Source organism: Rhipicephalus sanguineus, chromosome 10 (assembly GCF_013339695.2).
Source record: "Rhipicephalus sanguineus isolate Rsan-2018 chromosome 10, BIME_Rsan_1.4, whole genome shotgun sequence".
Classification (NCBI taxonomy): Eukaryota; Metazoa; Arthropoda; class Arachnida; order Ixodida; family Ixodidae; genus Rhipicephalus; species Rhipicephalus sanguineus.
In genome coordinates this window covers 128,326,334-128,341,074 of record NC_051185.1, presented here as the reverse complement: position 1 = coordinate 128,341,074, position 14,741 = coordinate 128,326,334, and the positions used below count along the sequence as shown (strand labels likewise).

General features: G+C 47.4%; 1 protein-coding gene across 1 annotated transcript in view; it reads left to right on the top strand.

Moving 5' to 3' along the window:
* The first annotated feature begins 716 nt into the window (after positions 1–716).
* LOC119372442 (luciferin 4-monooxygenase) overlaps positions 717–14,741 on the top strand; it is a 151,048-nt gene continuing 137,023 nt past the window's right edge. Inside the window, exon 1 of the mRNA XM_037642923.2 lies at positions 717–770. Within this exon, the coding sequence (XP_037498851.1) occupies positions 762–770 (9 nt within the window). The 5' untranslated portion in view covers positions 717–761. The remainder of the gene's footprint in view (positions 771–14,741) is intronic.

Below are 14,741 nucleotides of genomic sequence, written 5' to 3'. Positions count from 1 at the left end.
AGAACAGCTTAAGGACTGGTGTGCTTTAGTTCTTGAAATACACGCGCTATACACTTTAGTTCTTGAAATACACGCGCTATACACTCACGCGCACACAGCGTAAAACAACCACACACAGGCACCTAACAAAGCGGACGCGCTTTGCGGAAATTGGGCAACTCAACGGTAGTTATCCTGTACGCTAGTGTGTAAGAAAACAACGAGTCGTGTCGCTTTCCTTAGGTGGTTGCATCACAGTATTATGTAAGAGCAATTAAGACATGACAGAATGAATGCAGCTATTGTCATTTCTGTATTTTTCGGTATTGATAAACAGAATTTTTTTTATCGCCTGCGGCCAGCAGTTTATGTAATTTTGCCTCTGGGAAAGAACATAGTCATATAAAAGGGCAAAATAACTTCCCTTGAGTCTGCTTTTACATTGTCCTGAAACGCCATCTGAACTGGCCACGTGTTGTTCACTCTTACAGCTACGCGACCTGCTAATGTTCTTTTTTCTTACTCACGCGTGGACCGGATGTGTGCCCTGCTCTGCGTCGCGGGCAGATTGAAGCAACTGTCGCGCGGCTCAATCAACCGACCTCATCCGCTCAGCCGCGCAGAAACACAGCGTGCGATGAACAATTGGAGCGTCGTACACCTGTGTCACGAAACCTTTTTTTTATTCCTTTGCTCTCGTAAATTTAAAACACGTCGACCCGACCGGGCACAGTGTTACCACAGTGCGTTTCAGTGTGCAACGCTGGCTGGTACGAGACAAAATGGCGCAGGTAACTCGTCTTTTCAACGTCTTCCTCGAAATAATAGAAGTATTTTGGAAACACTGGAAGATTTCGTAGTTCATAAATTGTGCCTAAAAATTTCCTGCGTACCGCTAAAGTTAATTCATGGTAGCTCATTTACTTCTTTCGTGCATAATACACGTCACTAGCATTGGAATAATCAGCAGCCCACTTGGTTAGTTACTTACATAATGCTTTCTGATACTGCACAGTCATTTTGCTGTGGATATACTTGCTGAATATTCTAATTCATACAATGCCATCATCACCAGTCCTACTTACTCTAAAACAATTAATGGAGGTCCATCGAAATGGAGTGGGAGACATTGGCTACAAAAGATGTGTTGTCGAAATACAACTTCCCCGAGTTGGCGTTCTTCGTCGTCGCAACCCATTGGCTCTATATAACATACTAATGTCATTAGTTTTTATCAGGGTGTCGGAATGAAATGTACTTCATTTCGCTTTTAGTTTAATTCCACCGAAAAAAGATCTAATATGCTTCTGTTCCGGAACGAAAAAAAGAATGATCCGCAACCGTCCGTAACGGTTTTTGTTTTTGCACAAAAAATTTGAAACTAAAGTGACAATAAAAAACAGTACGAGATAAAAACATTCATTTTTCTCATAAGTGAATTACGGACTCTCTGAGCAAGCAGATTGCTTTGCATCGAGGGAGTGAGAATGATCTCAGAAGGAGCACCTTATCGCGTGCAGTCTCTGATGTGCTAGCCCACTGTACACTCATAAAACAACAGCTCCGAGAATGAACCTCTCCAGGCTGGCCTGTGTGACTGCCACACGAAGGCCCACTTACGTCTACAGCTCCGGCTCCCACTTTCTTCATTTTTAACAAAATTTCAACAAGTCTTTACTTTGGAATCCGTGCCTGAAAGACGTCCTAATACAGTCCCCCGAGATACGGATTATTGCTCACGTTCCATGACCACAGTTGTTTCGGATTACCAAATTTTCTTTTGAACCGAAAACCGAAAAAAATATTTAGGCTTCACTCGGAACGCCGTAATAAATAACGTTTCACGTACGCTTTCGTTTCGGCCAAAAATATAGTTTTTTTTTTGTTTTTCTTCTTTGATTTCCACTCCGGTCCGTCATACTAGTTTAAATTCTTGGAAGAAAGTTTTCAAGATTGTCCTAGCATCTGGGTCGCACCGATGACGTTCACCATACGTTCAGTGAGCGTCAGTTGAAGGAAGCACCAGTCTGCAAGCGAAGTTAACTGTGCGCAAGAGAACAGTACGTATTAGGCTGTTTCTGTGAAAAAGTTAATACGTTTAATACGTGAAAAGAACATAAAATGAACCAAACTTTAAGGAACCTATTTGGCATGGAGGTTTCTGGTTATCCCGCTGTCTCTCTTTTTTTTTAATTTGTAATATTCGCCGCAGTTCGCTCGTAAGCTTTCCGCAATTGCACAAGCGTACAACGAACAATCTGAAAGACGCATCACTTAGAAGCAGTGAAAATGCTGCCTAACTGCGGACAGCACGCTGTGGGAGAACATTGTATGAAGGTTTCAATCCCATGACATTACAGATGAATTCTGATTTCGGTCAAACGAGAAATTACTGGCGCGACATGCTTTACGTGAACGTTAGACTACCCCGTAAGGATAAGATTTCTCCAAATCCCCTCAGTGGTGTATTTAAAAACCACGTAATAGCAAGGGAACGTATGAATCACATAATGCAATTTAGTAGTGAATATATTCGCAGTGTATCTGTAGACTAGAACATTACATTGGCGTTGTTGAGCTGACTTCCTTTAAACATTTTGTACGGGTCCGCCCCTCATGCCAGAAGATAGGTTTGTTGCCGAATTACTTCTATGACTGTCTTTATATTCGAAGGTGTACGAAATCGCATAACCAATTTCTCTTAAAGGGGTCATGAACCACACCTCGGGCTTGGTGAGAAAACACGTCTTGCGGAAAGCGCACGCTAGTATGAACAGGCCCGTCAAATCTTGCAGTCGTGCTTTGTAAGGGGAGTTTACAAGCGGATCACGAAGTTACAATTTCCTCAAGCGCGCTCTCTTCATACAGAGTCCCGTGCTCCTCTCTTCGGTGGGCGGGGTGCCTGCCCTTTGACGTCGAACAACAGACAGCATGCTATTGGCCATAATCAAGAGCGGCGTTGGTTCTGATGCGCTTCTTGCCACGAACAGGCGCCATGCTCCGCAGTGCACAGCGTGAGAGAGATATTGAGTTTCATAGCACGTGTTCCATGCCGCGCTCTGACGTATCTTCCTTCGCCCCTGCACCCTCCCTCTCTGTGTAGCTTCCAGCTTCTTCGTCGGGACGAGTGGCGAGAGAGAATGCTTAAAGCGACCGACAAGTCTCTGCTACTTGACAGCATATTTACCGGCAGCGCAACCACACACGGACAGAGAAAAGAAGCGAAACGGAAACACAGCGCTGACACTAACAACTAAACTTTTTTATTGCAGAGACAACACTTATATGATCAACGCCCCTACGTTCCCCGCATGCGCAAACTGAGAGAACGCATAGAGCTTGCGTACGGATAAAAGCAAGAAGCGAGGCGAGCCCAACAACACTATACATCAAAGTTACACGTGCTGGTCTAAAAATTCAAACTCACGGTCATATAACGTCAACGATGGTTCGCTGATACAAGACCCCCCTTGTTTCCTAATGTACTATGTCTAATTTAACTTTCTAACAAACTGGTTCTTATGTTTCTTTAAAATGTTAACATCACTGAATATTGGTTCACACCCGCACCTGTGTTTAATAGTTCATACCCTTTTGTGTTTAATAAATTCTCGTGTTCTTTTAACCTAATGTTGACACATCTGTCCGTTTGTCCGATTTAACACGCCCCGCATGTCAATGGAATTGAATAAACCACACACATATTACATGGCGCATGTTGCTTTCTGTGCCTGACCTTACAAACGTTATCATCCTCTTTTCTGCTTATTTGGGCCTGAATTTTCTAAAACACGCTAACCAGCTTATTGAGGGCGGAGAAGGCAACATTTACGCCGTATCTTACGCAGTACCGTGATGTTATATGACTGTGAGTTTGAATTTTCGACGAGCACGTGTAACGTTGATGTATATTGCTGTTCGGCTCGCCTCGCTTCTTGCTTTTATCCGTACGCAAGCTGTATGCGTTCTCTCAGTTTGCGCATGCTGGAAACGTAGGGGGGGGGGGGGGGCGGTTGATGAAATAAGTGTTGTTTCTGCAACAAAAAGTTTAGTTGTGAGTGTCAGCGCTGTGTTTCCGTTTCGCTTCTTCTCACTGTCCGTGTGTGTGGTTGCGCTGCCGGTGAATATGAAATACAACCAACTGGCCCAAGTTTCCGTTTTATTACAGTTCTTGACAGATTCGACAAATTCTTGTGGCAATCGATTCGTGACGCCATAAACTCCGATTTTGACGTCATTCGATGATTAGTTCGAAAAGTGCTTCAGGACCCTTTTAACGAATATTGCCACACGCCCTTCTTTTTTATGAATTTTTATGTAATCGGACCTCTGCACATGTAACCACTTCCGTGGTTACATGTGCGTGGTTACATATATATATATATATATATATATATATATATATATATATATATATATATATATATATATATATATATATATATATATATATATATATATATATATATATATATATATATATATATATATATATGCATGACGGCGGCGATGGCAAAACTCAGCCGAGACTGTCCGTATAATTGCTATCGCAATAAAAGACAGGGCGTGCAAACACGGACACAAGAAAGAAGTCAGGCCGGCGTTTGTGGTGTCGTGTCTTTTTTCGTGTGTCCGTATACGTTCAAGACGAATTAGGAGCACCAAAAGTTGTCATACTCACAGACTCTCGTGCTGCCCTTAGCAGACTGTTGAGAAAAGACTGCGACGGTCCAATTACATGCAGCATTGTAAAATCTGCCACAAACATCATTTCTAGTGCGGTGTCCATCATTTGCCAATGGATACCTTCGCATGTGGGTATTGCTGGGAATGAAGAGGCCGATCACGTTGCTTCAAGTTGTGCCCACAACGAGTGCGACTGCCAAAAATCTCATGCCTGTTAGACAACGCTCGTCTGTTGATCCGCCGACATCTTTTAAAGCAGCACCCTGACCAACGTGTAACAAGCCTCGGGTTGTTCCCTTCCCGTATTCGTGGTCGTGGATTGCCTCGTCGTGACAGAGCCCTCTTATATAAGCTAAGAGTTGGCTCTGTATTAGTGCGTGAGCGCTTATACCGACAAGGTCGTGTAGACAGTCCATCATGTACGTCGTGTGACTCCTGTGACACACTAGAACACATAATTTTTTATTGTCCCGCATTTGTTATGCAGCGAGCACTGCTCATCAAGGAATATGGACTTATTGGTCTAAAGTGTACGAACCTTGATGATTGCCTGTTCCCGAGGGGTTGTGCTGCTCGGCGGGACTTTCTTAAAAAATACCGATTTGGCCTCGCGCGTATAGGCATTTTCCCTTGTGACCACTTATTCGTGTTTACGTCTGTGTTATTTGTTTTTTTTTCTTACCTATTTTTTTTCCTTTTTCTTTCCCCCTATCTTCCTTTCCTCAATGTTTCCCCTTTCCCAAATGAGCAGGCAGGCGTTGTGCCCCTTTAGGTGGCAGTTGTCAGCCTGTTCCCTCCCTATTCCCTCTGTATCTTCGTGTTTTCTATGTATTCAAACCAAATAATAATAATAATAATAATAATTGCACGCCCTGTCTTTTTAGAATGTATAACTGCCGACGCCCTTTACTGCCGATCTGATTACTCGACGACCGACAGGTGTGTGCGCAGATGTCGGAGCACATTGAATGTCTGTTTGCTTTCTGGGCACAAGTTCGCCCAATAGTTACCGGTTGCGATTGCTTCCTTAACCGTCACAACCACGTGATATCTGGTGGAGGTGCTGGGTACCTCATGTTCCGGACACCCTTGACAAGGTTATCAGTTATGGAGAGGGTTGTGCAAGCCGTTCGCCATCCAAGGCAGAAGCAAACTATTCCACAAATGAAAAGGAACGCCTTGACATCGTCTGGGTTGCATCAAAGTTTCGCCCCTGCATCTAGGGCAGGCCTTTCAGTGTTGCGAGCGACCACGTACCACGCCTTGTTGTGGTTAGCTAGCTTGAAGGACTCTTCAAGTCTTTTCGCACAGTGGAGTCTGAGACTTCCAGAATTCGACATTAGCATCGTTTACGAGTCTGGAAGAAAGCACAGAGACGCCGACTGCCTGTCTCGCGCCCTCCTCGTAGTACCGGTACCTCGGTACCTCCTCGTAGTACCTTCAGCATTACGTGCAGAGGTTCTGAAAGCTTTGCATGACGACCAGAAGGCTGGGCACCCTGAATTGCAACATTGCAACAGTCAACAGTTAGCCTACTGGAAACCACAATCACTCGAACCAATGACAGAACGGCTCGACGACTGCGCAAAGAAAAGACCACACAAACAAACAGCCCGTCTCTTTCAGTGCATGTCACTGGCATTCGCTTCGTTGGGGGCAAAGAATTCCCGTCTTGTCCAAGTCCAGTCAGGAGTACCACAAACAATGGGAAAGTGGGGCACGTCGAAGCGAAACGCGTCGTTGAAGAAGAATGCCGGCGTCCTGGAATAAATTTACGCTAGAAAAGAAAAAGGAATAAACTAAAACACGCGCGTCTACAGAGAGCAAACGTACAAAAGCTGTCATCGGCGCCGGACGCACGAGTGATTCTTGAAAACCAGTGGGGGTGCGCGCGAGTTTAGTTACGTGGAGTGAGGTACCGCGTCATGCAAAACGTCTGTTGACGCGTTCTCAGGGGCGCGCTCTACGCGATAGCCAGGACTTCTCTTGAGTTCACAGCACAACTGCTCTGAGTCACGTGTCCTCCCTGCGGAGAAAGGAAACGTGCCGCAAATGCCCTCCCTTGCATCACGCCGCCGGCAAAAATGACGTCTTTCCTCACCGAGCGAACGGACCATGATTAACCTCGCGCAACAGTAGCGTCATGTGCTTTGCCGTTTATAAACCGGACTCCCGCAGTAGTACAACGCCTACGAACGATCGAATTCGTTGAACGGCGCCCAGCGATGGCTCATCGAAAGCGTGCAGTACTTTTGTGAAGGCACGGAGAAACCAGCAGGCACGGGTGGAGAGTGAACTCGGTACAACGCTTTCACGCGCTCCCATGTGGATCACGCCCCAGCAAGCCCGGCCGCGGCCACTAACCTCGGCTACCCAAACAAACTCTTGCGGCGCAAAACTTAGCTTTTCTGGCAACCCGATGAAAACAAGCGACCACAAAAAACTTACTGGCCACCGGAGAGTGGCGTTCTTACTTTCTCCGCTCCCTGCGTGGTTTATAGATGCGCGCGTTGTCGCAAGCCCTCTTATTTCACTCGGCTCTCTTCTCATCGCGCAACACCGCCAATTTTCGCGAGGATACAAGAAATCTACTACTGACCTCGCCTCACTACCGACATCGTCCATTACGTAAGGACTTGCCGAGAGTGTAAGCGACGGAAGATGATCATCTGGACTTCTGAACCCCATCGAACCACCTCGCCGACCACTCCAGCTAATCGGGATGGACTTACTGGGCCGTTCGCAACATCGACTTCCGGAAATACATGGATCGTCACAGCTACCGACTACCTCATCCGCCACGCCGAAACAAGGACCCTGTCCATAGGCAGTGCCTCTGAGGTAGCCATGTTCGTCATTGAGAACATCGTCCTGCGTCATGCCGCCTCAGAGGTCCCCATCACTGACAGAAATATGGCCTTTACTTGAGATGAGGCGATCTTGAGATGCAGCCGGAAAAGGCACCGCCAGACCACCGCCTACTATCCACAAGCCAATGACATCACCGAGTGTCGAAATGAGACCATCGCCGACATGATGGCCATGTAGTCTCACGGATTCAAACGCGACATCAATTTTTTTGGTATAACCAGTGATATGAGCAATTGCTCGAGATAACCACTTCATGTCGCGACGAATCTGCTCTCTATAGATGATGTTGGCTCCGATCTACGCGTTCTAGTGAAAGTTACGCCGATATGACCCGAACTGAACATGGTGGAAGCGCAAGTATGTGCGTTCCTTAGCCCTAAGTGGCCTTGTTTCAATCCGTGAGTACTGTACAGCCGCCCATTTTTTAAAATGAACGCGCGAGCGCCGTCCGCCGAGTTAATAAGCGCCGTAAGACAGAGCACAGCAGCGAAGTGGACGAGAATACGCGCATGCGCCCTATAAGCAGTTCTGCGCAGCTGTCGTCTCTAGACTTTAACGGGAACCGGACACCAACGCCGCTATCGTCATCCTTTTTTTTTCTTGTCGGTACGCTGCCATCAAGTTGTAAAGAAAAGGTCAAGTGGTTATGCTTCAGATGGATGAAATGTAAATACACCGTGTAAATATTACTACGTGCGTATCAGCATTTTTGCTGCGAAGCTCTTAAAGGGACCCTGAAAAGGTTTTTTGAAGTTTTGTCAGCGTTTAGGCAACAGCATCCCTAAATCATTCACACGAGAAATTAAGCGACGCACCGTAACCAAGCCCCCTACGGACAATTATAACTATACCGTCCTCCTCACCCTGCCTTGCACCCTGAACTCACAGACACGCTGGCATCGCTGGCGATCGCAGCGCTCTCATGAGCGCATTCGACGGTTTGAGCTTCGCCTAGTCATGGCCACCGATATTGCGCGCCGACAGGTTGCGCGCAATCTCGGAAGCCCAGTGTGCCCGGCAGCACGCCATCTGGCAACAAAGACAAAGCTCGCGGAGCGGTTGATATCTGCTCCGACAGGTGCCGCCACACTGCAAGCCAATATTCTTTTATTCTCCTGTACGGCGACAAAAGCATGTGGACAAACAAAAAGAATTCGAGAACGATCACCGATAAGCGTAAACTCGGGCCATGTGGTTGTGTCTTCAGGGGTGAAGTTACAACCGCAGACAAGTGGATCGTAGCGTTGAAAGGACAGCGAGAGCGCAACGCTCATTGCAGCGACATGCTGAAGGGTTCCCGCCTCACAAACATTGCACGATGTCGCAGCTACAAGTCACCAGTTGCTAGGTATATGGTACACAACACGGCTAGGGCAATTCATTTTGTCCAAGAAAGAAACCTCGAGATAAACACTGTCGCTCAGCTCACGTCAAAAGGGAACCAGTTGTAACACAGGCAGACGACGCTCGTTGCCCATAGGAGTTTCAGTGACGTGGACTGGACATATCCAATCAGATCACAGCCGCCTGCGTGACGTCGCGCTTCCAATACGACGTGCACTGGAAGTGGGCGGGATCATAGCTGAGCCGCTGTGATCGGTGGCGATTCGCAGCTTTAAAGCCCTGTAATAAATTACACAGTTAATGAACATAGCCTTAATCGGGCCGTAAATGATCCTTACGACTTGTTCTACCGGCCAAATGTGTTCGTACAAAATCATCAAAACCGTTTCAGTGTCCCTTTAGGCTTCTCGTTATACCGTGCGGAGTCGACCAGAAACGGTCATCATCAGAGGCCGTCGCGCGCTCTGGCTTTGTTCGTCCTCTTCTTCGTGGTCTTAGTTAGTCTTCACGCTTAGTCAAGCCAATTAAGCCATGCTATGCGAAGATCAAGCTATTTGAGCCATTCCATGCTGAGATCAAGCGAAGCAAGACCATACTTATTAAAGGGGTGGTGCCATGAAATTTCGAGGCTATAACAAGCCTGTTGCGGGTTTCCTCTGTAAGCAAGGACACTCCACACGAAGGGTCGGACACAGTAAACGTTTAGAATATATTTTAATTTACTTCCAAAGTGTACCAAATGCCCATTCTCTCGATCGAAACTCATCGCTGGCGCACCAACTCTGGCGTAGATCTACAGGAGGAGCAACGAAAGTTGTAGTGACGTCAGACCAGATCTGCTCTAGAAACGTGAGTGACCTCCGGACCTCCGCCACCTCCGCGACGTACGTACCGGCTGGAGTGAACTAGAATATATTCTAGTTCACTATAGTAGCGGCAAAGCATCGGTTGCTACATCACTCGCCGAGTTTTGATCGCTTCCTGGCTAAGTGCCTCACAGCCTTGTGTGGTCACGTGACCAAGCCTCCTACACTTCTACGTCACTGTCCAACCTCGGCGCCCAGAAACCGAAACCGAAATTTGTCGACATCAAAAGGCGATATTAAATTATTTAGCGAGAATACATGAATCTTGGTGCATGCATCATGCTTCCAGGAGCTATAGGAAGCGCTTACAGCAAAGAACGCGCAAGCCGCAATTTTGGTGACACCACCCCTTTAAGGTCACTGTAGTTGTGGTTTTCTAATTAAGGAGATGCTAATTAATACCTTGCGAGTTAGACCGTTATAATTCATGCAGTTTTAATTAAGGACATACCAACTAAGGTTGCGTTAATGAAATCATTATTTAGTTAAAATGTTTAAGACATCGCTAATTATTACTTTGCTCATTATTTTTGCGCTAATTAGGGCTATGGTAACTAGGCCTTGCTATTGCCAAAGTGTGCGTTGACATGACCCTTACTCGCAAGGTCTTAATAAGCATGATCTGAATTAGAAGTTCCTCATAGCATGCAATAATCAGCAAGCTCCTAATTAGCATGATTTAATTAAGCCATGTCCTAATTAGAAAAGTCTTAGCCAGTAAGGGCTTAATTATATTATCCTAATTATATAGGCCGTAATCAGCGTGGTATTAACTGACAGTTTTAATTACCGTGATAATGACACGGCTCGGCCTAATTAGCTTGATCTTAGCACAACTTGGCTTCATTGGCCTGACTAAGCATAAAGTTTGACTAAGATGAGGAAGACGAAAAGGAAAAGAGCCAGAGAGCGCGCTGGCCGCTTATGATAGTTTCCTGTCGACTCCGCACCGCATAACGAAAAGCTTAACAGTACCGCTGTAAAAATGCTCATAAGCACCTAGTGTAATCAGTGTATGTAATCACATCCCACCTATCTCCAGCGCGACCGCTTAGCCTTTTCTTTATAACTTGATGGCAGCGTTCAGAAAAAAAAGATGGTTCATCCCTCTGTCATAGTAATCGGAATAACACGAAAGTAAAGTGTGCCATAACAGAACTAATTGAATGTTTACTGTTTATTGATATAAGAGAGTTTGTACAATGCATATTGACGTCTGGCAGCTATAGCACCGTTTACCGTGGATGCATCCACTTTGATGATTAGTGGTACATCTCCATCACGATGACTAACGTCAATGTTAAATGATTAAACTAACCCTTGTGGTAGCTGTAGTAGTTAACGGTGCAAGCGTAATCACAGAACGAGGTGTGATAGCCAGAAGAGCGTCGCATATTGGACGCAGAACTTGGTCGCCATCCCGCGGCATGTTAAAATGTGATTGAACACCACGGCCGGACTCGAGGGAAACGCAAAGTGCGTCGTGCCGCCCCGGTAGCCCGGCCGTGAGCGGGGAACGCGGTGTTACAGCCAGGTGATGCAAGCCGGCGCCCTCTAGAATGGCACGCGCGCGTCGCAGAGCTCTTTTTAAATGCGAATGCATTGCTTAAGGGCGAGACAGACGGTACGATTTTTCATGCGATTCGACGTCCGACACGGCGGAGGGGAAACCGGAATGGTGACCTTTCATAGCATCGTACAGCCACCATTCCCTCTTCCCCACCGCGGCGTCGGCCGTCGGATCGCATGGAAAATCGGACCCGTCTGTCCCCCGCTATAGTCGGGCTATGTCAGGCGTCGGTCGGTGTCCGCGCGCCTCTCCGCTCCCACTCCCCTCTCCCATAGCAACAGCTGTGGGCGCGCGCGCTTATCCTCGCCCCTAGCAACCGGAGCAGGGAGTGCGGGCGGAGTAGCGGAGAGTGAGTGGAGAGGAGGAGCGCGCTCTGGCGTGTGAGGGCGCTCGCATCGCGGGAGCTCGGCGGAGCTCCCGCGTGTGTGGAGAGAGTGTAGGAGAGGGTAGGTGCAGTGCTTCGCCGCTCCTTGTCTCGCCGTTCGCTCTCTTTCGTCCCTGCGCCACCGCCTCAATGCAGTGCGTTTGAAACGCTTTTGTAGCGTTTGTGCTTCCTTGGCACAGCCTGAAAACAGCGCGTTCTAAACGCGTTTGGGCGGCATTGAAGGCGGTGGTAACATCCCTGAGGTGATTACGAACGCACGTAGGAAGCGTTCGTTGAAAGAGGCGCCCAAAAAGGAGACACTTGAGCGCGTCGTTGTGTCCAGCTTTACGCCAATAAAATTACTACGCCGTGTACTCTCGGCGGAAGAAATGCACTCGCGTTTCCTCACGATTCCCTTCGGAGAGGTGGGGGCATTTTTTTTTTGTTTGGGTTAGCGTGATGCTATGACCAAGGCCGACGCTTTTACGACGCTTGGGCTAAGATCGCCACTCCGCGGTGTGTTAACGCATTGACGAAATTGAACTTCTGTTGAAAACGCGCCGAATGGGACTGACGTGTAACGCGTTGCAGGTGCTAATCGCGGAAGCCGCAGTAGTGACGAATTACATTACCGCTCCCAGAGGGCAACACCCCCCCCCCCCCCCCGCCGACTGGGAGAGTGGTAGATATAAAAGGCACGTTTGTAAAGCCTCTAAAGTCTGTGACCGTGCGCAGTGGATAGCGTGCCCGGCATCTGTTGTTGCGGACCGGGCGTTCGTGGTTCGATGCCCGCTGACGGAACTTTTTTCTTTGCCTTCTGATTGTGTAAATTTTTCGACGTCATTTCCGTGATGGAAATGCGTCACTGACGTCTTGGTGGACCCCGGCATAAGACACTTTCGTGTTAGAAAATTGGCCGCGTATCTGCGTGCTTCGCTGCAAATGTCGTCTAAAGACGATAGAAGAGGCGCCGCGTGAGATATGGACGCCATCTGGCAATACGTCGGGAAACATGAGTGCTGTGTTGCGGCGTGGTAGTCCCGGCGCAGCGGTAGGCGAAGACCGGCCGCGACCGGCGGGGACGCCGGCCAGCCCGAACACGCGGTTTGGCGCGATGCGCCGAAGGAGAAGAAACGTCCGCACTCAACGAGTACTCTCCACAAACTCTCTTATTTACACGTCGCCTGGGTAAAACAGGAATGCCAGAGCGGCGCCCCCTGTCATTTGTACAATGCAATACTGAACCGAAACCGAAACGCACCATGAGCTTGTGCAGAGGGCACGGAGGAAGACAAATTTCAGCGCAGTCGCATATTCAGCGCAGCTTAAGAAACTATGGTCTTTAGAATTGCGTATCTATGTATTTTCTATTAAAGGAACACACCACCTAATACTTACCTAATGATGTTGCGCTTCAGATATGCGTAATATTTACTTTTTGATCGACAACGTTCACAAGTATGAACAGCCGTACCAGTTCAAGATGGGTGGGCGGTAAGCAAGTGGTTCAACTTTGGCCGGGTGGCTGAACGAGTGACGTGCCGACAAACACAAAGACAGACAGACCAAAATTTCTGCGTTTAGGTTCCCCAAGAAAGACTATAGTCTTTAAAAAAAGTCACAGTTTCGCCGCGAGGGCGACGCAATGAATGCGACAGCAAGAAATTAGAATGTCACACGAAGAACCACAAACAGCTCGATACTGGCAGCCTGCCGCTGAAGCACAAGCTAGAACGCCCGAAAAGAACGCACAGGACAAGCGCCAACCAACAATTGTTACAGCTGTTACGTCTCTGTGCTTGAGCAACGCGCTGCAAATTTTGACAATGAAGAATCAGATGCTCTCAGATATTTCTTTTTCTTTTAAGCGGCAGCAGGTGGAGTGACCCCTCTTCGTGTCCTGCCACACGAGGGCGTCTGACGCAAGGTGTGCCTAGAGTTACTGTATATGCTACTACATACAGTAACTCTAGGTGTGCCCGGTGTTATTTTTTTGTTCCACATCACGAGTGGGTACAGGAGGGGACCACTTTTTCGTGGGCTGCTCAAGGGCAGTTTTAAAACCAAAAGAAAATTCGGAGCGTTGCGTGATAGAAAACACGCTCAAGCTTCTCCGAGATCTTCGTAACCAGCGGTAAATAGTGCAGATCATAGAGTTTCATAAAATAACCTAGAGAAATACAGGCTTCGGATTGGATTTCGTTAGCTAGCGAACTGTCTATGGATCTTTTTCTACAGTTTCAATTTCGTTCTTTGCTAGGCGTGTGCAGTGGGTTGCATTGCAAGGCACTCAAGCCGTGCCTTTGTTGTTCAAAGAGGCTGAAGACAACTAGGTTTCTTGGTTTGCTGCCGCGTTGCAGCTTTACAGGTTGTATTTGACAGTTTTAGCAAAGCGCCGTGCACTCACCGCTGCGCATAGATGTAGCGTCCCATGCTAGTGTAGGAAATTGCGTATAGTTCACGTTTGTTTGATAAGCGCGCCTTGCCAAAACTCGTTCAAATCATAATGATAATATTGCGCACGCAACACGAAGACACAGACGAAAAGTTCACAAGGACCAGCGCAGACTATCGTTCAAATCGGCTGCAAAACGACGGCGAAGCTAAGTAGACGCACCGTCACGCTCCTATGACTAGACTTCACAAGAAAACGAGAGATGCGTTGGAGGCAGACCACTTGGACAGACGCACCTGGCATCGCAGAGGCGATACGTTAAGTATCACCCAATACAGTACTGTTATTTCCATAAATAGATAATGCATACTTTCGAGGGAAAAACATGCGCGTTTGTTTTAAGTGTTGTTAAGAAAATGATTCAAGATATTGCGATGCCAAATCTGGAACACAATTGCAGAGCAATGTATACCCTGGTGGTCGATTTTGTTCAGGTTTCAGTTCTATCTCATGGTCACGCAAACTTATTGCAATAGGTTTTACATACAAAAGAATGAAGCAAGTTGCAATCGGAAATAACTTCACATCGCTTTGTTTTACACTCGCGAAACACGCGTCGCGAATCAGAATCGCAGCAATCGCTGTCGGACGACAGCTGAGTCCTCG